The sequence below is a fragment of the Stegodyphus dumicola genome, chromosome 4, assembly GCF_044657685.1.
Source record: "Stegodyphus dumicola isolate Sdum_Otavi_A_Nest chromosome 4, ASM4465768v1".
In the NCBI taxonomy this organism is placed as follows: Eukaryota; Metazoa; Arthropoda; class Arachnida; order Araneae; family Eresidae; genus Stegodyphus; species Stegodyphus dumicola.
In genome coordinates, this window is record NC_140771.1 from 28,730,512 (window position 1) to 28,758,110 (window position 27,599).

The 27,599-nt window shown below is 32.2% G+C and overlaps 1 protein-coding gene and 1 long non-coding RNA gene across 13 annotated transcripts in view; both read left to right on the forward strand.

The window, feature by feature from the left end:
• The window catches only part of Rel (nuclear factor NF-kappa-B family member relish), a 161,206-nt gene that overhangs the window by 84,397 nt on the left and 49,210 nt on the right, over window positions 1-27,599 (forward strand). For 7 of the 9 annotated variants that reach the window (XM_085814642.1, XM_085814644.1, XM_085814645.1 and 4 more), the window contains 4 exons: window positions 4,467-4,633; window positions 10,470-10,613; window positions 15,498-15,570; window positions 15,651-15,817. In XM_085814642.1, the coding sequence (XP_085670768.1) occupies window positions 4,467-4,633; window positions 10,470-10,613; window positions 15,498-15,570; window positions 15,651-15,817 (551 nt within the window). Of the gene's footprint in view, window positions 1-4,466; window positions 4,634-10,445; window positions 10,614-15,497; window positions 15,571-15,650; window positions 15,818-27,599 lie in introns of those variants that run through there. The other 2 variants (XM_085814646.1, XM_085814649.1) reach the window with 2 other exon arrangements.
• LOC146997502 (uncharacterized) lies at window positions 15,824-27,571 on the forward strand. Of its 4 annotated transcripts, XR_015040595.1 has the most exons (4): window positions 15,824-21,592; window positions 23,668-23,710; window positions 25,288-25,552; window positions 27,346-27,571. It is a non-coding gene; the product is annotated as an uncharacterized LOC146997502 (long non-coding RNA). The 4 variants fall into 4 exon arrangements; XR_015040594.1 differs by lacking the exon at window positions 25,288-25,552; XR_015040596.1 differs by lacking the exon at window positions 15,824-21,592 and having other exon boundaries at window positions 21,604-23,710.

The following is a 27,599-nucleotide window of genomic DNA, read 5'->3' on the forward strand; positions in this document are numbered from 1 at the left end:
GTGCCACCACAAGTCAATGCAAACATTGGTTACATTGAACGAGTTGGGCTTCACTCTGCTTCCCCACCCGCTATACTCCCCAGATCCAGCTCCCAGTGATTACTGGCTGTTTGCTGATCTCAAAAAGATGCTCCAGGCGAAAAGATTTGGCTTAAATAAGGAAGGCATCACTGCCACTGAAGCTTATTATTTTGCGGACAAGGACAAACTTTTAACAAGCATGTCATCAAAATGTTAAAAAAGCCTTGGAATGATTGCATAGCTCTTCATGGTGATTATGTTGATGAATAAACATGAATTTTTTTTAAATGGATGTTCTTTTCTTAGTTAGTCCCGGGACTTATTGAACGATGTGTTATTTAGACCAGGCGAAAGCTTCATCTTTTGTAGTTTTAATGAGCTACTTTCTATAGACAGTAATTGACTCAGCTCTGAATCATTCTGTTGCAACTCAGCAATCTTTGCAAAACTTGTTATATCTAGCTTACTGATAACAGTAATTTGTGCAACCCATCTGCCATCATATTTTCTAAACCAGGAATGTGTTGTGTATCAGTACTGAATTGGACAATATAATTCATATGTCTTATCTACCAGGGGTTGCAGAAGCTGAATTTTTACTAAATGAAACTGTTAGAGGGCAATGATCTGTGTATATTGTAAAATGCTGTCCCTCGAGATTATGTTGAAAATGCTTTACAGCACAATAGATAACGAGTAATTCTCTACCATATGTGCTATACTTAGTTTCAGTTGGAGTTAATTTATGGAAAAAAAATGGCTCATGGTTGAAGATGTTGGTGGCGTAGCAAATGCAAAACAGCTCCAATAGTCACATCTGGGGCATCAACCATTAATGACAACCGTTGACTAGGGGCATGGTAACTACCGTAATTTCTGGAAGAAAGGCCGCATCAGCATAAACAGCGCACTCGAGAAAAATGGCGGGAAAAAAAATTAAAATTGCACTGAAACGCCGCAATAGATTAAATTGCGCGTGACATCGTCGTGGGCCGTATAGATGCAAAATCTCAACATGTGTCCTGCTATATGACATATCAGTTAAGAAAAGTGCATGAAATAAAACCATAACTCAAAAATAAATTAAAGGTAAGAAATGTTGAAAATATATTTACGTTCATGAATATACTTCTATTTACCCACTACAGAAGTCCATATTTGTAATACTCAGACTGTATTATAAAAAATGTTGCAACAACGAAATATTAAATTTGGATGACAAAAGGAAATTTTAAATTTTACTTACAAAAGGAATTAAAGCAACCTACCTATACATCATATGAAGCCATCAAAATCTGATTCTTCACTATCTGAATTAAAAAAGAGTTAGTAAATCCTGATCTAAGTCCAAGTTTTCCAGATCGTCAGATTCATCCTCTTGGCTTACAGTCTCTTTATCTAAGTATTTAATTTCAGCTTCTTTGAACCCTGCTATTATTGACGATGTTTTTACCGAATTCCACACACTTCCTACACACTTTGCAACTTCTTCATAAGATGCTCTACGCATTTTACCGCTTTTGGTATACGTATGCAATCCTTCACTCATCCAACACTCACACCGCTTTCGAACTTCACCTTTGAAGGATTTATTACCTGACAAATCTAATGGTTGTAAGTTTTTTGTCAAACCGCCAGGAATTATTGCTACAGTCATAGACAATTTTTGACATTTGGTTTTTACTGACTCAAGTAAATGAGCACGCATGGAATCCATTATCAAATACCCTTTTGGTTGGAAAAAAGATCCCTTGTGACACTGCCACTCATGCACTTTTGTAGCCACTCGTGCATGATTGTTTCGCACATCCAGCCGTTCTCGTTTGCACAATTCATTCGTTTTGCTATAAATTTTGCTTGCAAGCGAATTTTTACATTCGAAATTGTCATTCCCTTTTCTCGTTGCTCCTTTATCCAGTTTGCAAGGTCGTCCTCTAAATTCGGCCCCCTTACAGTACCACTTCTTTTGGCTTGTTTCTATTGTGGCATATTTTTAAGAAGTTCTTTTTCATTTCTCAAATGTCGAATACATCTTTCGTCCACTTCAAACTCTCGAGCTGTTGCTCGATTTCCAATTTGTTCAGCACGTGAAATTACATTAAGCTTAAAACCAGCAGTATGGCTTCTGTGCCATTTTCAAAAATTTTCCACTCCCTTCTTATTCAAAAACTATCCAACAACTACTTGTACCCAAACTGATGGGATCTGTATCTGGCAGAATGCCAAGAAAAATCGATTCATGCTGAAGGGGAAATATGTCAGAGTTCGTTATTGCGAGGCAGGTGGAGTCGTGTCCGCCTTTGAAAAAAATTGCAGAAAAGGCAGGGGTGGGGAGAGGATGGGTCCTGGAAGATTCATCGAATGGCAGAGGAGAGAGATTATTCAAAATGATGAGAATGCTGATTTGAAAAGGGGGAAGAATGTTATTGTTCTGAGATCCCGTTTAGGGTGAATAAGGCATGTAGGTCTGTTCAAGGGAAAGAATGTAAACAAAATAACATTTGCAAAAAGCAACTGAGTGGTCTTTTGTGTGGAAACAGCACCAGTCTATGTACAGTGACAAGGCCATCCAAACTATGTACAATGACAAAGTTATTCAAACTATGTACAATGACCATCATAGGAAATATTTTATTTTTAGTGCACCTAAACGCCGCACTGGTAGAAACACCGCACCCGCTGAAAATTTAAGTTTTAAACACTTAAATGCTGCAGTGTTTCTTCCGGAAATTACAGTAAGTGTCACTGTATTTGCTAGGCCAGTTTTACATTTTTCAAAGGCGTAGTTATTTCTGCTGTCCAGAGAATAGGGCATTTATAATTTTTCTTAGAATCTTTCAAAAGAGAATGAAGCGGTGCCTGAGTAGTTGCGACATTATGCGAAAATTCTTAATAAAAATTCAACATTGCCAAAAATGTCTTTAGTTTGGACATTGTTACAGGTTTAGAGAACTGCAGGAATTTTTCAAGAAGGGGTAATTAAACAACGAAGCAATTATATGGATGATTTTCCAAGAACACATTTAGCAGTATTTAGGTTTAACCCAGTTCCTCAGTCTATCAAAATTCAAACGAAGGTGCTTTGCATGCTCATTTTCATCTGCTGCAGCTACAAGTAGATCATGGAAGTAGGAACTACAGCAATCTAAACCAGAAAGTACTTGATGAATAAATCTATATGTTTATATGTTTGACCTGCATTTCCTAAACCAGACCGCATTTTAAGAAACTCAAATAATCCAAATAGGGTGGTCACAGCTGTTTTAGACACATCCTCTGGATTAAAAGGAGTTTGATCGTTCACACGGATGTTGTTGCTAAATGTTATCACCATGTACTATTTTTAAAGAAATGATGTAGGGAGTATAAAAAAAGGTATGGCAATATTTAAACATCCAGTATTTTAAATATTTTGTGATTTTGCAGAATTTTATTTGGCAAATTGGTGTTACTTAAATAAAGTTAAAAAGCAAAAAGTGAACACACACACACACACACACACACACACACACACACACACACACACACACAAAAAAAAAAAAAAAAAAAAAAAAAAAAAAAAAAAAAAAAGCTGTCATCTCATTAAGAAAACTAAACATTAATATGATAACTGAGGGAAAAAACTAAAAAAAAATGATGACAGCATTTAACAATGTACTAGGAATTTTAAACATGCACTGCTTTTACTTTTAAATTTTATGTTACATAAGTGGGAAGAAAGTGATGTGTAATAATAAAGTTAAAAAGGACAAAAAAAATTATCTGTATCTTCTTTTTAAGAAAATTGAACGCTGACATGTCAAATTGCGAAAAGGCTGAAAAAATTAGGAAAATGTGCAGCAATTATCTAACACTATACTGGAAATTTTAAACATATACTACTTTAAATTTTTTAAAAAAATTTTATATCATGTAAATGTGAAGAAAGTGATGTTTAATAATAAAGGTAAAAAGATAAAAAAGTTACGTAGATGATCTTGTTAAGAGAAACTGAACACTGATGTGATGAACTGAGAAAAGACTGAAAAAATAGAAAAATATAAAGCAACACTTAACACTCTATCAAGAATTCTAAAAATATGCTGCTTATAAAAGATTTCTGATTTTATTATTGAATTTTATGTCGCATAAGGATGAAAAATGTTATGGTTAATCATAAAATTAAAAAAGAGACAAAAAAAGTTGCATTAACTGAAATGAGTCCAAGAGCAGATTTGTAAACTGTAAGCTCAGTTAGAGCATAAAAAACCTTAACAAACTTCTAGTTTGATGTTGAAATCTGAATCGTTTAAAATTTTTTCATTTTTCTTCTTCTCTGTCTCTTTTTTTGAACTTCACATTATAAATAAAAATAATCTTAATAAATACCACAATAACTTGGAATTTCACATTCGAAAAAATATTAGAATAAAAATTAATTATTTTGAAATCATTTTCCGTCATAGGTCTGGCTCCCTTGCATGTTGCAGTGATGAATGAATCCCTAAAATGTGTGGATTTATTACTGCAAGCCGGAGCAAACGTGAATATCATTGAAAAGAAAGGTGGTCAGACACCTCTTCACATGGCTGTTCAGACCCAAATAAGTGTCATTCAGCTTTTGCTAAAAAAGGTGAGTCAATTTTATTTGTGCATTGCCCAGAGCTGCTAATCTACTAATGAAACGTCCAATATTGTGTTATGCTTGCCCTGTGTGGGCTTATTCTAGTAGATCCTTAAGGAATGCAAACCACGCAGAACTGGGTTTTGAGACAAATCACTAATTTCCCCTGGTATGTTTGAAATCACAGACTGCCTACTGAACTGAAAATCGACCATATTAGAACCTTTTACTATCACCTTGCTAAGAAATTCCATGAAGATCTGGAGTCCATTAATAATCCTACAATTAAAATTTACGATTACAACGTAAATGATCAATGTAACATCAAAAGGCCTATGGCCATTCTTAGTGGCACTATTGACTAAATTCAACTATACCTTGGTTACCTTCTGTATGGCATGTTTTTGTATTGTGTGTTACTTTACTTCTAACTTCTAACCTGTTTATGTAAATTATTCTATGATTGTATTCATATTTTCTTTTAACTGGTCTTGCATTTATAAAATTTTTGCCTGATAATTACCATGTACTGCTATTTCTGTTCCCACTGGTAGCTTTTCTGGAGGCATTTTCTTCACGGACTTGTACACTCTCATCGGTTATTACTAATCATCCTAACTCACTTATTAAGCCCATAAATAATTTGTAGGGGGGGAATTATATATATATAAATAAATTAGATTTCTTGGGCATATTTTTATTTTGCAGTATGTTCGAATTAGCATAATTTCGATTGGGGATAGGATCTTTTGACCCAGGCACCCCGCTGCTACACCATCACTCATTGCGTACTAATGAAATTTTATTATCGTATACTATACAGCTGAGTGTAGAGATTTTGGAAAATTTGTCACTACTGTATAAGCTTCTGAATCTTTGTTTATGTCATAACTTTAAAATAATGTTATTTTAAATGGAAAGGACAGTGGTATTTCTTACTAAACGAAACTGTCCGCAAAGAATCTGCAATTGAACTTCAATTATCTGAACTAACTGTGATTGCAACCTGTCCTAATGGTTGGAAAAATAGATAACTAGGATTATTATTATTATTATTATTATTATTATTATTATTATTATTATTATTTTGTAGATTAAATTCCTTTCACTTTGATGCAAGTGAGGGTATTTTGTTATCATATTTTATTCAAAAAATATTATACAGTCAAAAAGAATGAAATTTTTAGTTTGTTTCAACAAAATCTAAAATCTACTTATTTCAATAATAAATTATACTGAATAATAAAATTGTGTCTTATGATGCACAGAAGCTATGTATATTTCAATTAAAATAAAATCAAGAAATTTAACTTCAGTTTATATAGACTGTGAAACCAAACACTTTCTAAACACGTTTAGCTTTCTTTTTGTCTGTTTTTAAAAAAGGCACAGTTAAGAAAAAACTGGTAAGTAAAAACTAACAAGAGTAAAAGATGAACATGGTTGTACACAGTATTTAATTGCTTTTCATTAGTGTTTCTAAAATGTGCCCTTGTCAAATCTGTGGTTCCAAAATAAACATCTGTGTATGTGTGTAAATCACAAAAATACAGTACAAAGTCCGAGATCCGGATATCCAGTATCCAGAATGATCTAAAATCCAGAATGATCTAAAATCCAGACCTCAAGGCAACTACCAATGTTTTTTTTTACTATTTTATTATATATATATTTTGTGTTGCGCATATGCATTTGATCCCTCCCCCCATGCATAATAAAACATGTGGAGAACTCTGATTCTTAATTTTACTTTGGCACTAAATAAAGTACCTCATTATTGCAGAAACACTCATTTTAGCATAAATTTTTACGATCAATAATTTGGCTTCGTATACATCTCTAACCAACATTCTACAGATACGTCATTGATTTTACACCTATTAATACTGTGTACTCCTGATGCCAGCCTGGCAAATTATTATTTATTATATTTTGCTTTCACACATAACATGAGAGAATTACTGAGGATCACCCCAAGATAAGGGACCTTCTTAGACTTTCTTTCATCACTGCATGTTTATAAACACATGACAACCTGAGTGACTCATGGAGCAATACCTTAAAAAAAAAAAAAAAAAAAAAAAAAAAAAAAAAAAAATAATATTTTGTATTAGTAATTGAAAAATGGAATGGTAACCTTTTATGTTGACATTATGCTTGGTGATGATTACATATTTAAGTTAAATGTGCTAAGAAATGTTGACAGGGAAAGCACAACCCATCTGGTCCAAATACACCACGGATGTTGATTCACTGTGGAAAGCTCTCAAAAGGTATAATAAAATGCTACAACAACATTCCACCTCTTAAATGCCCCAATAGGATCCATTACACTAAAACTGAGAAAGCTGAACTTATTGCTCAGTATCTGGAATCTCAGTTTCAACTTCACAACATACATGACACAACAGAAAACATTATCACTACAATCCACGCACGAACAACATACTCTCCCAATCCACGCATGAACAACATACTCTCCCAATCCATGCACGAACAACATACCCCCAGTCATGCCATCAGAAGTCCTTGAATACATCCAACGACTCAAGAAGAAAAAAGCCCCAGGGCACGACAAGATCTCAAACCATTTGATTCAAAAATTCCCCCCCCCAAAAAGACTGTGTTCATCTTCGTCAAAATCATTAACCTGATTCTAAAATGGCAATATTTTCCTCAAGCTTGCTACAATAACCCCAATCTTAAAGCCAGAAAAACCATCAAACAAACCAGATTCTTACAGGTCCATCAGCCTCCTGCCATGCCTAAGCAAAATTACTGAAGCAGTCACTCATCAAAGAGTGAACAAGCATCTGGAAGATAATAATATCCTCATCCCTTTCCAGTTTGGATTCCGAAAGAATCTAGGCACAACAAAGCAACTGTACAGAGTTGTTGAAACGATTACTGAGGGAATAAAAAACAAGATCACAGGTGGAATTTTCTTAGATATTTCCAAGGCTTTTGATCGCGTATGGCTGGAAGCACTCCTTTACAAAATACACAATCTGGGTTTCCCAGATTACATCACAAACATAATTCAATCCTATCTGACCGGTAGTCACTTCATCATTCATGTTTTGGGCTTGTATTCTACACAACTTCCCATATTAGCAGGCGTAGCCCAGGGGTCCCTCATGACACCCACAGTTTTTAATATTTATGTGAATGGCATTTCTACAACACCCAACACAACACTTGCAATGTACGCTGATGACACAGCGATCCTGACGCAATGTGCATTTGTTGGATCAGTCATACAACGTTTACAAGATCACATAAACATACTTGAGATTTGGCTGCAAAAATGGAAAGTTCTTGTTAATGTGGACAAGAACTTTCCATTTTTGCAGTTTAACAAGAAAAAGAAAATTGATAAAAACTTGCATTTCTATGAAGTATCTATCCCCTGGGCTAAGAAGGTCCCTTATCTTGGGGTGATCCTCAGTAATTCTCTCATGTTATGTGTGGGGTCCTGTTATGTGTGAGGTCATATGGACCCTACATATATCATCTCTCTTACAGAAGTTTTGAGCTCGTAAAGCAAACACTATTCCCTTGAATTGCTCGAAACAGCATTTTATCTATAGACAACAAGTTATTCATTTACAAATTCGTATTGCGTCCCATGATCTGTTATGCCTGCCCAGTATGTGCATATTCTTGTGAATCGGATAGAAAGCGGCTCCAAACATCCCAAAATTCTATATTACATCAAATTTCAAACTCACCAGGATACATTCATAATAACTATCCATTTTGAGCTGAAAATAAACCAGCTTTTATTGTAAATTAGCAAGGAATGTTTTTCAAAATCTGAAAAATTATTCAAAACCCTGCCATTAAAATATGTAATTATGACATTAATGATCCTGCTAACTGCAAACGCGCTATAGCCATACTTAATGTAAATACTGGTTGATGTTTTCTTATTGTTACCTGCATTATTATCCAGCATTTGTATTATATATTGAAAACTGTGTGTATTGTTTTATATATATATATCTCCTCTTACGTATGTACATATTTTGTATTTTGTTTGACAGGACCAGTGTCAATTTAATATTTCAGATTGCTCAAACTTATCCATTGTTTACCTGAATTTTTATTGTTTTCCCCTTTTAAATTTTTCACCGAAGGAGTTACACCTACTTCTTGTGTATTGTTCCAATTGCTGTATGTCTCTCTTTCAGGATATTTGTAACCGTCTCGAAAAGCTTGTATCAGATGCTTACCCCATTAGTCAACTCTGTTTCACTACACCTTTTAAATTCTTATCTTATATTAACTTGTTATTAATAAGTTAATTGCTTAACTTTATTACCTTTTTATTATAATATAACGATATACCTTAAAGTTATTTGTGACAAAATTTATTATGTAATTTGTTACTTAAATCTCTTTGTATAGCTCAATTTTTTTTTTATTATTATTTAGAAATTTTCTTTGTGTTAATGCTCACATAATTAGTAATTTTTAAATTTTCTTCGCTAGAGGTAGGGCCTTCGTCCCAGGTACCCAGGTGTGTACACTATTCCCCTGTGAAACAGAGGAAAAATTTAGCAAAAATTTCTTTCCATATGCTAAAAGTGGATTTTGTTAATGATACTCATAGGCCAAAAGATTACACTTAGTGCTATTGCAAAATCCATTGGTACTTATCTGCTATCTGGGTGCAAGAGATAAATCACTAAATATTGCGATTTTTTATTTCTTTAGTTTTTGAAAAAAAGTAATTTAAAAGAAAATGAGTTATTCATCTTATGAAAATGAGTTGTTTTATTTCCGTAATTGTTTATAGTGCTAGTTTGTTGCATAGTTGCCAAAACAAAAAATCTGATGTTAGCAAAATTTGCACCCAGCTTTCTTTATTTTCAAACTTGTTTTTTTAATTATGGAGAAATGCCAAACAGCCATACTGTTATAATTTTTACATTGTTATACATTTTTCTGTAATTTTAAATCTGAAGTATAAGAATTTCTCTTCCTGCTCAACTTTCAGACAAAAAATTAAAATGATAGAGAAAATAATGCTAGCACAGATACGACAGATTGCATGCAAGACAGCAAACAAATTGAATAAATGTGCTAACATCAGATAGGGTTCCTAGAGTTAAAACAGTGATTTGATTGAAAAATTTTCAACCCATTTTACCTGCTTGGCAACATTTTCGACTTCATGCCGACAGGTTTGAATGTTAAGGATTCCCCCCCCCTCCATTTAGCCTTATATATACGTGTTTTGAACTTTGGGTAAATTTTTGAAGAGAAAACCACACACTCAGTTTATATATGGATCGGCTTATACTATTTGGAAATATACAGTATCTCTTTTGCTTGCAGGTTCAAATCCTATAAGAGGGTTGAATGTTTATAAATGTGTAGTTTCTGCACGACATCATACACTTAAAATACCCATAAGCCAAAAATCTTCTTGAGAAAATTAGTGGTAGAAAAAGAGAGGTGGGAGATCCTCAGCCCTACCTCCTTGAAGACTGGGATGAGGATGTTCTGCTAGTTCAGTAAGACTGTACAACTATTGGTGAAATTGTGGCATCTTGCCCACTTCTTCTTAAGTATAATTCCAATCATTGAAAAAATTGGTAAATTAAGAGCAGTTTAAATTTAAAAGCCTTTAAAAGAAAAACAAGTGAAGGAAGTTTTAAAAAAAGTTTGAGTCTAGATCAGGGAGGGATTCCTAGCCTTTTTATTGCATCAAGCCTTTTTTTACAAAATTTTCTATCTGTACTGTTCTTTAAATTTAATGTGAATAAATTTGCTATTTGAAATTTCTATCGTGCATTTTAAATGTGAAAAGCAGCCTGAAATTGATGCCTTTTAACAGCCTGAAATTGATGTGAATGCTGAAGACTTTAGAGGAATAACACCGCTTCAGTTAGCATATGTAAAATTAAATGGAGTTGAAAATGAAGGCTGTGTGGACACAATAATTAAGTACCCTGCTGAAGATTTGTACAGAGGATTAGAAGTAGGTTCTATATTTTAGCTTTTAACTTAAAATTACTAACATTTTTAGTAATTGTTTCTGGTTAAATTTTCTGAAATTATGCATATTTTTTATGTATGTATATAATTTTAGTGAAATCTCAATATCGTTTGGATAATGTAACATGAAATGCTTCAATAAGTGGAGTTCTGCTGGAAAAACAAGATTACAGGGGCAAGTCTATTTAACGTTAAGGTAAACAAATGCCTGTCTTGCTAAATTGGTGAGATATCGCCAAGCTAGTGATGGACTAATTTTTATCGCCAAATTTGATGAAAAATCGCCAAACTTCTCAATTGCTGGTAGACATTTTGTTCCTGTCCCTTTATAGTTGTAATTGGCATTGTAATTGACCTATATGTGCAACTGTAAATGTATCCAACTTTATATGTAATTTTATATGCTTTTCGGTAATTTTGAGAAATGGAAGGTTCTTAGCAGCTTCGGGAAAACTATATAAACCCGAAGAGAGCATCAATTTTCAGTTGTTAGTTAAGAGCTGGCTTTGGAGTATTGAGATGCCTGTGAAAACTTCACCTTTCAGGTACACTTTGCATTATGTTGTGTTTAATATTTTTAGTAGTTTGAAGTTTTCTTATGTTCAGCTGCACGTGCTGCCACCTTCATAATAGCTGCCCACACAATTAGCTTACACCACAGTATTTTTAACATCAGTTCTGTAAAATTCGAGTATCATATAGTAGCTGCTGTGTTTTTGGTGCAATATCTTTGAAGTTTTTGGATTTTCATGTTTTCATGTACAAGCTTTAAAAACTTTACCCCACAGAGTGGAAGCCTTTCAGAATTTTCCCAAACCAAACACATAAGTACAGAAAATATTTTTACGTTTTTAACTTTCACAGATGTTTTGTACCAAAGAGCTTCACAAGTTTTAGCTCCTTGAATAGGTTATTGGAAGCCACATTAATGAAAAGAAACCTTGAGAGCCAAAAAAAATTAAAGAACACCTTTTACAATGGAATGATGAGGCTAAGAAAGCATTCACCAATGCAAAAAAGGCTGTGGTTGAAGTAATTTTTCTCAGACACTCAATTCCTGGTGCTGCTTTGAAACTTGGTGCTGATGCAATTGACATTGCGATTGGTAGTTCATTATTGTAATTGCATGATTCAGTTTGGAAACCCAGTATTCTGTCCGTCAAACTCGGCAAAAGTCAGAGAAAATGGTCAACCTATGATCGCGAACTACTGGCTGTATATTTGTCAATCAAGAAATTTTAGCACATGTTTACGATCTACACAAAAGTCCCTAATGTATTCTTTTAAGCAAAAGCCCTTCATTTATGCTTTTGAGCTAAAGCCCGAAAAATGTTCGCCATGACAACTTTGTCATCTTGATTCCTATTGGCCACTTTTCCACTGATATAGATACATCAAACGTCGTGATAGCATCGTTGCTGTCACCTTATCAAGAGTAGAAGTAGATGCAGTTTCTGATATACAGCATATAGATTATAAAATTACCGATATATATAAAAAATATATCTGAAGCACAACTTCAGGAGTTCAAATTTCTCTTTCTCAGTTTTACCAGTTTTTAAACTAGAAAAACATAATTTTTCTTTATTGCAGTATAGACACAGGTACACTTCATCTATTCATTCCTGAATTTTTTTGCACTAAAATATTTCAGCAGAATCACTGTTTTTCTCATGCCATCATTTCAGCTTCAACGAAACTAATCACTAAGCAATATGTTTGGCCTAATATGAAGAAATTTGTTAAAACTGCCATTCAGTCTTGCCTAAAATGTGAATGTTCTAAAATTCATAGACATTCAAAATCACATTTGGGTACTTTTTTCTTGCCTGATGCAAGATTTTCTTATCTTTTCTTATTTCTTTATATCCGTATTGATTTCATAGGTCCTCTCCACCATCTGAAGGTAACAGTTATTGCATGACAATTATTGACCACTTTACCAGATGGCCAGAAGTTATAGCTACTACTGACATGTCAGCTCAATCTACTTGTAAAGTGTTAATACATAATTGGATGGCTAGATTTGGCTACCACATATCTAAAACAACTGAAAAAGGCTGGAATTTTGAATCTTTTGGATACACATTGCATTCAAAGTTCTGCTTACCATGCTCAGTCTAATTGAAAAATTTCATAGACAGCTTAAAAGTGTAATAATGGCTCATGTTTGGATAAGATCTGCTATATTAAAGACGATATAAATGCGTGCCGAACTTGTTTGGCAGTACCACACTTAAGTTACCCTTAGATACGCTGAATGTTACCAATTCCATACCTCCTTCTGAATTTTATGTTTCACAGCTTTGATCAGTCATGCATTCGCTTAGACCAATACCAACCTCTAAGCATGCTCAGCCATCAGTTTATGTGTACACCCATAACTCCAAACCTCTTCTCATGTATTTATAAGGTTCAGTTCGCCACCATATTGGACTTCAAGCCCTTATTAAATGAATGAACAAAAATTTTATTATTGAAGTAATTGAAAGTATTTATAAATACAGAGTTGCCAACTCTCCCGATTTTCGACCGCTCTCCCGCCAACCCGATTTACAACATATTTCTCCTGTCTTTTTCTTATTCTTAAAATTTCTCACGATTTTTATGGAACTTGGCTTAATACTTTGTTATATGAACAGAAAAAAAAGTGATTTTGGACATCTGAATATCTAAAACAAAACCTTGCGAATTAGATAATTTCTGCTTTGTGAGTGAGAGCATATATGTATCCAGAAAGGTCATTCTCCAATGGGCATCTTGCTCCACTGTGTGTCATCTGGCATATGTTAGCCAATGAGAACAAAGCAAGCTGTTATTTGGATGTTCTTTAGTTATTTCGGTCATTTTGTCCTGAGTTGTGTGAGTATACATGCCTTCGGGAAATAGTTTTAAAAATTATCATCTATTATGTCTGTGAGAAAGATGAAATACTCGTATACGTTTCAAAAATCGTACACAGTTGACTTTCCTTCCATTATTTCCTCAAGGAAATGTAATAAATTTGCGATGTGTACTGCCTAAGGGCAAAAACACAAGGACAACATGAGTTGTTTTGAAAAAAAAAAAAAAAAAAAAAAAAAAAAAAAAAAAAAAAGGAAAATTAAATTTTTCTTCAGAAACAGAGGACCAAAAACTTATTAATGCAGAATGTCTGTTCTCTGCCTTTTTACTGGAGCACAACCTGCCACTGAATGCATCGGATCACGCTGCTGCTTTGTTTAGAAAAATGTTTCCTGATAGTGAAATCGCTAAGGAATATTCAAGTGCAAGAACCAAAACAGGTGCAATTGTTAAAGAAATGGGTTTGAAAAATAAATCTTCAGTTATTGATTGCAATAAAACAGCTCCGTTCTGCCTCTATATGGATGGAAGCAATAATACCGATTCAAAACTGTATTCAACTGTTGTTTCTTTTTTTAATCCAGAGTCTTCAGAAATTGAGTGCAGTTTACTTTCTGTCCCCACTTTAGAAGGACATTTGACAGGCTTTAATATAGCACAGCTAATTATTAAAACTTTAAAGAAAATGTAGTCCCTCTGGATAATTGTTTAGCACTTGGTGCTGATAATGCACCAGTATTGGTAGACTTGAAGACTGGTGTTGCAGGCATCTTAGGAAAATTCAGATTTGCAGATTATGAAATGCACCTGTCACCTCGTAAATTAAGCAGCTGAAAAAAAGGGCAGCTTCTTTACCAATAAATGTGGATTAACATATTGTTGATATTTAGTATTATCTTGAAAGGAGTTCTAAAAGGAAGGAAAAATTGAAACAGTTCCAACAGCCGCATAACAGCAGTTTACAATTAGAAAACTTGGATGAAGTTATAAAATCAGCTAAGATTGACACCCAGTGGAGTATAATTGGAAAACTGAAAGATGCTGATGGAATTTTAAAAGAATGTGAACTGTCTAGAATTATGTTGGCCATCTTGACAGTTCCCCATAGTAATGCAGAGTGTGAGAGGATTTTCAGTGCTGTTGCGAAAACGAGGACTAAATTTAGATCTAGTATTGATGGTGACACATTAGAAAAACTTTTATTAGCGAAAGCAGGCCTACGTGGCAATTGCTATGAACAAAATTCTGATGTTTATTTCTTAAAGAAAGCAAAATCTGCCACTGTTTATAACATTTGTACGAAAACTGATTAAGTGGTTTTTTTTTTTTTTTTTTTGTTTGTTTTTGTTTTCTTAAACGATGCATGTAATAAAAATGTTTTTTACGTGTAAGGTATTTTTGTGTTGCTTGCATTTAAGAATTAGTTACTATTTAAAATTAATTCATTATTAAAAACTATATTTTCAACATTTAAAAAGTTTTTTTAACATTGTGAAAAATCTCCCGATTTCTTAAAAAAATCTCCTGATTTTTGAGTGTCATAGGTTGGCAAGTATGTAAATAATAAAAATATTAAATTTCCAATTCATAGTTTAAAGCCAATGTATTACATTGCCCGAGCGTGAAAGTGACACCATCTAACCTGAATAGACTGAGAGCTGCTATGGCTAAATATTTCTCAGGAATGCTGTCATTACTTTTTTGTGTTCATGACAAGAAAAATAGCTGTAATGTGAGCTGGAGATTTACCAACATGTTATTCGAGGGGTCTGTAATGTTTGGTCAATTAATATATAAAAAGTAGGCTAAATAAAAGCCAGATTAGAATATTTCAAGTTTTATGCATGAATTTTCAATGAATGTTTTGGCAGTGGAATATGTCTTTTATATATATATATATATTCTTCTTGTCCTTTTATTTTTTAAATACAATTTTTAATTTTTTTATGATATTCTGTGGATTTATTTTAAAAATGAATCTAAATTTTGTTTTGGGAAATGAATAGATTATTTTATTTACTAGATTTTGAAGGTATTAAGAAAACAAACAAATGAAGAATTAATGAAAACTGAAGACAATAAAAATGTGATTGAAAGTAAGAATGATTATTTTCAATATCTCCATCATATTTAGATAATTAGTCTATGATTTGAAATAATTCTGAAACATTTTCAGGAAGTCAAAGTGTAGATTCTTGCAAGGAAAAGGAATTATGTTGCTTATTAGATACCAATTTCAAGTGGAGAAAACTTGGAGAAGTTTTGGGTATGGATGAAGGTGGGTTGCAAAATATGCAGAAATGTTGTTCTCAGCCAACAAAAATGTTACTAATGTTTATCAAGGTGAGTATTGTTTTTAAGTAATTCAAACTTCATTGCTTCCTAATTATTTTTCTTTAAAATATATGTTCCAAATACCGTGGGCATTAAAAAGAATGTTAGGCTAAACATTAATGAAATTAAATGGGTGGCATAAAATGTTTTGATGTCTTCGAACATTGCAGAGAAAATTTCATTTTTTGTGCAAATGTCTGTACATAAACTAGGACAAAAAAAAAAAAAAAAAAAAAAAAAAAATCGAAATGCTGTCAAACAGTGCCTCGATGGTATTTATTACCCCATTTAGCACTGCTCCACAGCTGCTCTATTGTTTGTGTATGACACCCAATTTTGGGGTCCACAAATGGTCAAAGCTTGCATCTCACAGTTAATCCGACTGATATGATTTCCAGCAGTCAGTATAAGTAATGCTTCCTTCTGCGTATTTTCCCTTATGACATTCAATATAGTGTTTGCCGATTGATCTGGAACAGCAACTGCGAAATTTATGTGATTCTCTGCACAATCTACTGAAAATCTATTGTGGTGGAAGAACATGTCCAACGTTATTCTTTCATCCTTTTTAATCATTTTACCACATCCACCAATTTTCAACTTAGGCCAGGCAATAAAAGCTGCGGTGCACACCTCATTCATGCGGTGCACAACTGTTCCAGTCTATAGTTGTATTGTGGTTCATCTTCACTTGAAGTTCACAAAATTCAATGGATGTCATTTTCTGACATCAAAAATAGATGACCATGATGGCTGCAAAGAAGGGGATTCTTCAAACCAATTTTGACTTCTTAATCCTTTCTTCTCATTAGATTTCTTTCTTGCACTATCATTTCACTGTTGAGTTACCACTAAAGCATAATTTCATTGCGTGGGTGTTCGAACATAATTTTCTATCATGAATGATGCTTTTTCTCTGAAAATATTACAGATTTTTCGTCATTGGGCAATTTCCACATTGTTAGATCCATAGTGTTATCAAAGAATCTGGGGGGGGGAACCACTATTTCAGTGCTGACTGCAACTTGCAGATGTAGAGCTATCTAAATTTATGCGCTGCTAAATCGGCACGTTTGCTAGATTTGGTGCACAGTTAAATGGTTGCGTTTGCTAGATTTGGCGCTTTTGCATATGTTTTCGCTGCAATTTCGTACAGTTCCTACAACAGAATTCTCTATCTGCTGGGAGAGAAAGAGGTTGATGTAGCTGACTTCATCTGTGAGGGCCATTTATGGAAATACAACACTTTCCTATGCCTTTATGAAAAGCATGCTGCCATATTTAGGCAAGGAAGAACATTACTTGATGACAATCCTATATTGGGCTGCAATGTGGCTGTCTGCACAAATTACTGAAGAAGTGTGTGCTATGTCAAAGAATATGCAATGGACAATACACGCTGACAGTTTTTGAGATTGCGATGGAAATACACATCTATGTTTGATCATTGGAATAATTCCTGCATGAAAAGTTGGGGATGTGGGAGATATACACAAAATGGGTACCCCGAATGTTACACTAGAAATCAAAATATAATTTCCATAGTTCTTGAGAACTGCTGCACATAATGAAGGCTGATAAAATGTTTATTCATGATTAGTGATAAGAGATGAAACATTGTGATCCAAAAGCTAAATAATAGAGCATAGTATGGAAACGCAATGGATTTATGTGATCCCAAAGTTCACAACTCATAAATCTTTCAGGCAGATTTTAGACACCATTTTTTAGAATTGAGGAGGAACTAATAGTGAATGATTATATGCCACATAAGTATGAAAAAAAATGGGTACCCCGAATGTTACACTAGAAATCAAAATATAATTTCCATAGTTCTTGAGAACTGCTGCACATAATGAAGGCTGATAAAATGTTTATTCATGATTAGTGACAAGAGATGAAACATTGTGATCCAAAAGCTAAATAATAGAGCATAGTATGGAAACGCAATGGATTTATGTGATCCCAAAGTTCACAACTCATAAATCTTTCAGGCAGATTTTAGACACCATTTTTTAGAATTGAGGAGGAACTAATAGTGAATGATTATATGCCACATAAGTATGAAAAAAAATGTTTAATATGCTAATCTATTGACTCAACGTTGACAAGATATAAAGATAAAACACATAAGCAGAAAAGTGTTGCTTTTGCATTAAAACAGTCCAACAAAAATTTTCCACACTTCAGCTTCTTTCCCCATTCACTATATTCTTAGATTACCTGGTACCAAATGACCTTTTTTTCTGTAGTTCACATTATAATGATTGACAATTATTTAAAGTTTTTTTTGGGGGGGAAGGGGACCTGAAATCCAGTGTGTAACAGATCAGTGTGCTGTGCTCTGAGACCAAGGGGAACTGTTTGATATTTATTTAGTACAAATATGTTAGGCTTAAACTTATTAAGTGTTGCCATTATCATTCTCAGACTGGGAGCACCATTCTTTGAGAGACTTTTTCAACAGATTGAAGGTGCAAAAGGTATATGTGAACTTAAATGTTGTGAGTTCAGAATCTGGCCGACTTCCTTATAGCATCATATTGATACCACTACTGACCAGTAGTAATTTTAGAGAAGTTTGTATTACTACCCAGGCAGCACATCTCCAAAAATATACGTATAATTTTGGTGAAATAAGGGTATGGTATTTTTTGTGTATTACTTTTACGAAATTTATACGAATGAAAAAGGCTGAAGTTACTGTTGACTCTTGATCGTTATTTTCCACACATTATTTTTATGAAAATTATATGAATCCGAATGTACTGAAAAAAACTACCGCCATAATGGTATATTTTGTTCGTCACTTTTACGCATATTATACGAATCGAATGTTCTGAAAGAAACTACTGCTTTTATGATATATTTCATTCGTCACTTTTACGGATATTATACGAAGTCTAAAAAGATTGAAAATGAAGTTTATTAATTCAAAATGTTTAGTGCATTTTTGGCATTTCACTTTGTTTTCCTTTTCCACGAACATGAAAAAAGGGGCATTCGTATATGAGGCTAAAATTTTTCTATGACTTTTAACATGTGAGCTAAATCTTTACGTGCATTTTTGAAAAAAATTATATTTTCTTAAAGATCTTCAAAATAACTTATTTATTTTCTTATATCAAGTTTGTTATTTTTATTCATATCAACACTTACATTAATTTAAACAATTTAATTTCTTTTATGAAAATCCTATTACCCATTTAACTGGAATAAGCTGTATATTAAATTTGTGTACTTACTGAGTTTGGTACAATACTCACCTTATTTTATTTAGCAAATGTGAGCATTTAAATTGGAATAAGACTAGCAAATCTTTCATGTCGAGGAATAGAATAATAAATAGAACAGAAGATGCTTGAAAATCTTTAACTTCTTGAACAATAGTTTAATGTAGACCAAAGGATCATTAATTATAATCAAAGATATACTAATATTTTTATTTAATAATAATAATAATAACTCTACGAAATTGCAAGCTGAATCCTGATATTTTGGAAATATTTCAGTTCCTTTAATCTTTGTTATAAAAATCACATGAGGTTAACATTTTTAAATTTTGTTTAATGTACGGGAAAAATGATATAGCGATTTTAATAATTTTTATACGAGGAAAAATAAATAAATAATGTAAATAAATAATTATATTATATTTTATATTTCTCCTGAAACAGTTAAAGACATTCTTAACATGGAGATCTACAGAATAAGTACAAGGGTGCAGTTAAATGAACTCAAAATTTGCATAGTTAATTTTACGCTAACTTATAAAAATTAACCAGATTTACAATTATACACTGAGCATGCGCATACACATACATTTCTATTTTTTGTAGAAAAATTGAATTATTACCTTAATACAGAGATGCTGTGAATATAAATTTACATAATGCAAAAGTAAGTTTATTTCATATGCTAATTTAGAGGCTCTCTTAATATGTTTAATTAAAAAAAAAAAAAAAAAGCGTTGCAATTCTTGTTCACTGACCAATGGCAAAGCAGACGCTTTCTACTTCCGGTTGTGGCGGGATATTTGTGAAGTCAGCAATGGTGGTCGAAAACAATGGTAAAGTCGCAATGAATACTGTTTGTTCATCGATTGGCGTTTGTGACCGAATCCATCGATGTTACTATTTGAAGAAAGTAAGTGAATATATTATATTTTCAGTGTTTAATACTCGTACTTTCTTCACCTATATAAAATTTTATAAAAAGCGTCTGTGTAGGAAATGTGATTTTCCATGTGTTGTTCTTTTGTGTACGTGCTTAATGATTCATTTTCAGGATTTGGTACTGTTAATGACATAGAATACCAAATCAATAAATTGAAATAATTTTGCACTAGTCTGTTTTTTACTGTTTGTATCATATCAACACTTGCATTAATTTACACAATTTAATTTCTTTTATGAAAATCCTATTACCCATTTAACTGGAATAAGCTGTATATTGAATTTGTGTACTTACTGAGTTTGGTACAATACTCGCCTTATTTTATTTAGCAAATGTGGGCATTTAAATTGGAATAAGACTAGCAAATCTTTCATGTCGAGGAATAGAATAATAAATAGAACAGAAGATGCTTGAAAATCTTTAACTTCTTGAACAATAGTTTAATGTAGACCAAAGGATCATTAATTATAATCAAAGATATACTAATATTTTTATTTAATAATAATAATAATAACTCTACGAAATTGCAAGCTGAATCCTGATATTTTGGAAATATTTCAGTTCCTTTAATCTTTGTTATAAAAATCACATGAGGTTAACATTTTTAAATTTTGTTTAATGTACGGGAAAAATGATATAGCGATTTTAATAATTTTTATACGAGGAAAAATAAATAAATAATGTAAATAAATAATTATATTATATTTTATATTTCTCCTGAAACAGTTAAAGACATTCTTAACATGGAGATCTACAGAATAAGTACAAGGGTGCAGTTAAATGAACTCAAAATTTGCATAGTTAATTTTACGCTAACTTATAAAAATTAACCAGATTTACAATTATACACTGTTTTCCCTAAAAATAATTTAATTTCTTATTTTTGAATTTAGTTTTATAAATTTGCTTTAATATATATAATCTTTAACTCGAAGATATTGTGCTATTAAAAAAGGAAATTTTATGCGATAGAAACACAGGTACTTTGTTCCAAATCTGTGTTAATTTTTTTATATATATATACTGAATTTTCATGCACTTGTAATTACTGAAATATATCCTTTCATGAATAATAAGTAAGTCCTAAGTCCTTTCATGAATGCATTTCTTTTTTGTTTGTTTATTTCGTTGTTTTAAAAGATCTGCCATAGTTAAAGAAAGGAAATAAAGTAAGAATGCTTTACTTTGTTTTGAATAAATTTATTATTATTTACTGCAGCTTCAGGTTTCTCTAAACATAATTTTCGAAGTGAAAACTTGATAGTTATGTTGATTATTAGACTTGCATGAAAAAATTTATTGAAAAGTTAGTATTTGATCTAAAATACCTTAAATTACTTGAATTATATTTTACTAAATCATGTATTTTGATATAACTAGATAGTTAAAAAAATGAAAATTGTAAACGTGCAGAAATGCTTATATAAAACCAAGAAATTGTTTATATTTTTGTTGCTTTTTACCTTGTAAATTAAATATATATATATATATATTACAGTCTGGGGAGTCAGCACCCTGCTGAATTGTAGTAAACGAGACGTCCAATCTACTAGACCATCAAAGATGCAGATTTGGATTTTCTGTTTCATAGTTATTGAAATCATAATGGTATGTTTGTTTAAATTAGTACTGTTTATGAATGTGATAAAAATAAATTCTGATAAGCTAAGAAATGATTTATTTTCTATTAATTATGAACTGTAAATAATGTAACCAATTTTCTTCATAGTATTTACTAAACATTTTTTTTTTTTTTAAAGGGAGGTAGTCTTATTTATACAATTCTTGCAGAGATACCAAGAAATAAAACATTTCAGGAATTTTAACTCAGTATATCTTGATGTGTAAAATCATGTTGTGTAATGTCATATTACTTTTTCTCAGGAAAGTAATTTTATTGATCTAACATCTGCATAAATCAAACTATTTTAAGAATGATTACAGTTTCTAAGCTAACTTAAAATTTTCAGATTTAGAAAATATATGATTAATGTAGCATTAGTTTTCCATGGAATAGAAAAGGTTTTAAAAATGTTCAGTTGCTAGAGGGAAACAATATAAATGAGATTGTCCTGATATAGTTTCAGCTGGAAATGAAACTGAATTTTTGGATAGTGAAGATTTCATTTAAGAATTTTAATAAAACTGATTAATGTAAATCCTCTGCATTTAAGAATTCTAATAAAACTGATTAATGTAAATCCTATGATTCATGTAGGTATTCTTCTGTTATCAGGACCAGATTCAGAAATGTGTGTTTATATGCATGCATTTTTAAATGTAGGTGTTCCTGTGTACATGTGTATATTCTTTATGTATGTATGTGTATACTTACACACATATATGCGCATACATGCATATACGCATGCTTACATATCTATAGTGGAACCTCGAGATACGAGTTTAATTCGTTCCAGCATTCAACTGGTATAGCGAATTTCTCGTGTCTAGAAACAAGCTTCCCCATTGAAAATAATGGAAATTCAGTTAACCCGTTCCATACCCCCAAAAATATCAACATTTTAATATCAAGTCAATTTTTCCTAATAAATAACACTGGTAAATAATATAACCATAGTTTAACTTTGTTACCAATATTTTAACTCCTTCTCATTAATCCACACCAACAACAGCTTTTCAACATCTAGGAGTACTTTTATGGTGCTTGGAAGCAACGATAATTCCTTTGGCTACATCAGGTTTCTTAATTTCTTCCTGTTTCTTCAGAATAGTATAGATTTTCGGTGTTGAAAGGCCGCAAGTCTTCGCCAATTCCATCACCATGCTTATGTTTATCTATGATTTCTTTCTTGATATCGACGGCCATGGCCTCCTTATTTTTCTTTGCAGCACTATCTGAGACAACAATCTTCTTGCGAGGCATCTTGAAATAATTATTTTCACCTTATATGTCAAAACAATTAATTTACAAGTGCACAAACACGTATACAAAAGAACACTGAGTGATCTGACGAGGGGATTCCTTGAGTTGAGCCAGATAGGGAAATGGCGCCACCCATACCAACAGCCTGGCTCATTGCTCGTTACTCGAGTCAATGCTCGTATTTTGCTCATACTTTCCTCGTATCTCGAGGTTTCATTGTACATTTCTGAATCCCTTCCTAATAACAGAGGAGTACCTTTGCCAGTATTGCAACAGAGCTAGAATGAATTATTGCGTTAAATATGTGGAAAATGCATACTTAAAGTACTGCTATTTTCTAAAAATATTCTGTATGTCTATTTTTTACAAGAAGAAAAAATAGCTAAAAGCTGTTTATTTATTTATTAGTCCAAAGGGGCTTTGTCCCTAAAGGACTATTGTTTTTGTTTTGCGTTGGTTCACTATAAATACCTGTTTCACTTTTCAGACTGTTCCTACCAAATGTTAGTCCCTAGTGTGGGATTAATACTCTCTATCTTAGTGCCTTCTATAACCTATGTTAGGGTAAACCTGTATAACCTACAAGGATTGCCAGTTTAGGCGAGATATCTAATTAGTCATCATAATACGTACCTTATTTTTTATTATTTAAAAATTAAATTGAAAGTAATAAACTAGTTTTCAAGAATGGAGTTAAACTAGATTTGCATTTAACTCTGGTTTATTGTGTTATTGATGTTTTGCTGTAACAAATATGAATTTTTTGCTTAAGTATAATAATTTAAAATGTTTTTTCTAGAGAATGAAGTACTGCCACTAAGTCGTATTGGATATGTTGCAAGGTAATTTTCTATTCTACATTAACTCAATCTTTATATCCTGTTACAGATATATTGGCAGAAATAATGGAAACCTGACATTCAAAAAGAAAAATAATAACGTTGAATGTAGTATATTAGATGGTTAACTGTGGTTTGGCAGCTCATTAATAATCTTACACATACTAATTCAGAAGTCAAACAACAAAAATCAGCATTATATTTTCAAAATTTTCACAGGACTAGTTTCGATGGTTCTACCGAACCACCATCCTCAGTTGCAAAACCGCAAAATTGCGGTTTTTGCAGCTGAGGATGGTGGTTCTTGTTGCTTGACTTCTGAATTAGTATTTATTCGGTGTGTTATTGTGTCTTAATCTTACACATATTGAATACGAATAATTTTGACAATTACCGGTATTTTCAATAGTATAAAATTAGGCAAGAAAGCAGCTTTAGTCTAGCACAGATTTTTAAATACAACTCTCTTAATTTCGAAGGTGATCCTGCACACACAGGTCCTGTGTAATAGAAGGCTCGCCAACGGTCCAGCGGTAAAGTCGTTGAACACTGGTAGTTCGGTTCGCCGTTCGAATCCCGCGAACGGTCTGGCTGCATGGCCGTTTCAGAGGTTTTCCCCATGTGTAACATGTATACGAGCCAGTTTCCCTTAGAAAGTCCTTCATGAAGGCATTCCTCACCTTAGGCAGATAGCCCTATTGTGCTTTGCAGTAATCAAATAAACCTAAACCAAACCTGTTACAGATGTATTTTTATGTTACTAAAATAGTAAAACTTAAAACTAAACTGGATGGCACAAACAGCCCTCTGGCAATGCCTTGATATCTACTTTCTAGATGGTGAGCTCTGTGGTTTTTGTGCATAAGTGGTCAGCTTGTTGCAGGCCCCCTCGGTATTAAGTCCCCAATGGAACTTGGTACTAATTTTATTGACCCATTCAAGGGATGAAAGGCTGCTTTAACCTTGCCTAGCCTGGGAATCAAACGCCGGATCTCTGGTGCTGCTGCGTGACGCACTAGCCACTGTGCTACCGAGCCTCCCTAAAATAGTAAATTTATGAAAATTATTAAAAAAATTCAAAATATCAGGGTACTTTTCCGTTTCGCCGCCGCAAATCTTGCCAAGCAGACTTTATTGGTGACAACACGCAGTATACACATAAAAAATGTTAACAAATGTTAGTTCTAAGAAATTTTTATTTTAAAGGCATAAACATTTTAGTATCGTTTAAAATTTTGTAAAATGATAATAAATAGACAATAAATTTGTATTTGTAAAAAGAGATTAATGTAAGAATTTACTATGCTTTCATGGTGCAACATTCTGATTCGCCGTTTGATATCACGTGACCCCAAGTGATCTCATCTCATGTTAAACTACGCTAATTCTCTCATTAATTATCTACATTAATGGCAAGTTAAATCTTAATTTGGAATACATGTTTAAATGCAAAAATTATTTCATTTCGTATGAATAGCTTACTCAGAAATTATGTAAAACCGCAGTGCTTTACTTCGCTAGTGCATTCTCATTAGAATTGATGAATTTAACCCTTGATTTTGCCTTTTCTATATTTTCAGGTGAGCGTATTGCATCCTAATTCATTTAATTACCGCGAATGGCCTTAGGACATAAAATTGAACTATATGGTAAAAATTCTATGTAATTGTATCCCAGTATTGAAAGAAACATTCAGTATGATAGAAATAGCTGCAACGTGTTTTGAAAATGAAACGTAAAAGGTTACCAGCAAGGATATTCTGTTTGGCATCGGTTGTACCATTTTGGGCGACTTTATCGCTTGCACCGGCAAAATGGAAAAGTACCAATATTGGTTTGACAAAGGTAAGGTGTAATTGATTTTAATAAGTTGGAAATACTGTCTGTCTTTCCATGAGTTAAAAAATAATTTCAAATAAAATTTCTTTTTTCAGTTTTTCATGTTATTTGTGTAATCTGATTTATCATATTTAGTCACATATTCCATCCATCTTTGCACTATAGTATATAATTCAAAGGACTTATCAGTTTCAGCAATATTTTTTTTACCATAACTCTGTTTCTAAATCATATCCTGAAAAATTAAGGAGTAAAGTACACAAAGAAGGAAAATATGTAAGTAAATAATGGCATTTAGTGTTGTTTATGTGTCTAATATTTGTACTAGATTGTAAAAGTTATAAAATGCTATTAGCTTTTTTAAATTATTCTTTTTTAAATTGAGATGCTTCTTTGCACCCAAATGGTAAAAGCCTTCCAGAACTGGTACTTTGATCTAACTTCTATTCCTAATAAATAATCCAGCTGCATACAGTTTACTCAATTTCTGCCATGTGTAAGGTAAACAGTATTAGCTTTTTTTAAATATATTTTTTACAATTATTCCATCAGGTAGATTTCTTTCATATTTTGCCTTAATTGAGTCATCCTGCTAATTAAGAATTTATTAAAGTTAATATGTTAAGTTTTTGTGTGTATAATTCATTTTAAGTATGTGCAAGCAAATGCATACATTAACAGTTATGTAAAATTATGTTTTGGGTATCAAATTCAGAAATTTTTGGGCTGTTTTTCGAAGATTTATTAATGATTTATACTATATTAATATTGGTAAAAAATGCTGTGGCTTTTATATGAGAATATATATTTTAAAATAGCTGCATGATATGGTAGAGGTAAAAAGCTTCATGTGGATCATAAATTAATATTATGTGGGAATTTTTCATTTATTTAATAAAGAAAATATTCAAGCCACAATTAAATTTTTCTCACTGGATTGTTTGCATACAAAGTTTGCAGCAAATATTTCCTTTAACAGAAGTGACAATTTTTATTTTGCCAAGACAGGAAATTTAGTTAGTGAAAGCAGTAACCCTATTTTGAGATGTTAAACAGGAAGGCAAATTTTTGAATTTAAATTGATTTTTGAAGGAAGACTTCATTTAGTCTTGCTATCATTCTATGTGGCTTTTAACTTTTTTATGGTATTTATAATTTTATTGTTATTTGGCTTTTTGTTTGCTTAGAATGCACATGAATGTAGACTTGAAATATTTGATATTGTAAACTGAGATGCCATTGTTATCATAATTAAAGATTTGTGTTCTGATTTTGGAGGAATTTACTGATAATACTTTTGATTGTGTATTGGTTTCTGGTTTATTGGAATGTGTAATGCATATACATATGTTTATGAAGTATTCTGTTTATGTATCTAGTGTTCTGATTAGTTTTCTGCTTACTCTTTATTTAAGAAAAAGTTATCTGTAAGAAAGCGAATATTCTTTACTATATGTAGGAGTAAAATTGAAAAGGCTAATGCAATATAATTAATACAGAATTAAGTTTTTTCTTGTGTACTTAAATACAAACATAGCCATTAAAGACTTTCTTAACCTTGCAGTTCTAAACAAATCTTTAGGTATTTTTTATTTGAAATTATAGGCATTGTGTAAGGTATATAATTGAAGTTTACTGTGTGATAGTATGAACTTAAATTTTTAATTACTGAAATGTAAATTTTTAAATATGAAATACTCAGTGCATTTTATATGCATCTTTTAATACTTCAATTATATTTAAAAACTGAAAACATCTGAATTGTGAAATTATTACAAATTTTTCTTTTTCTTGTTTAGGAGTTGTTCTCAAAACATTGGGTGACAAAGAATTCACTTTTACAAAAATCGAGGTGGATATTAAAGACAGCGAACTATAGAACGAATATGGCGAAGCTGAATGAAATCTATGTTGAATTTTATTATTGAAAAAAATTATGCTCTTCAGATTTAATGTTAGTTTTTATTGTTTTATTTAACAGTAATTGCAGTTTTCGAATACCTGTAAAATAAACCTAATTTTTAATTTCATGTGTATTTCTTTTGCAAGTATT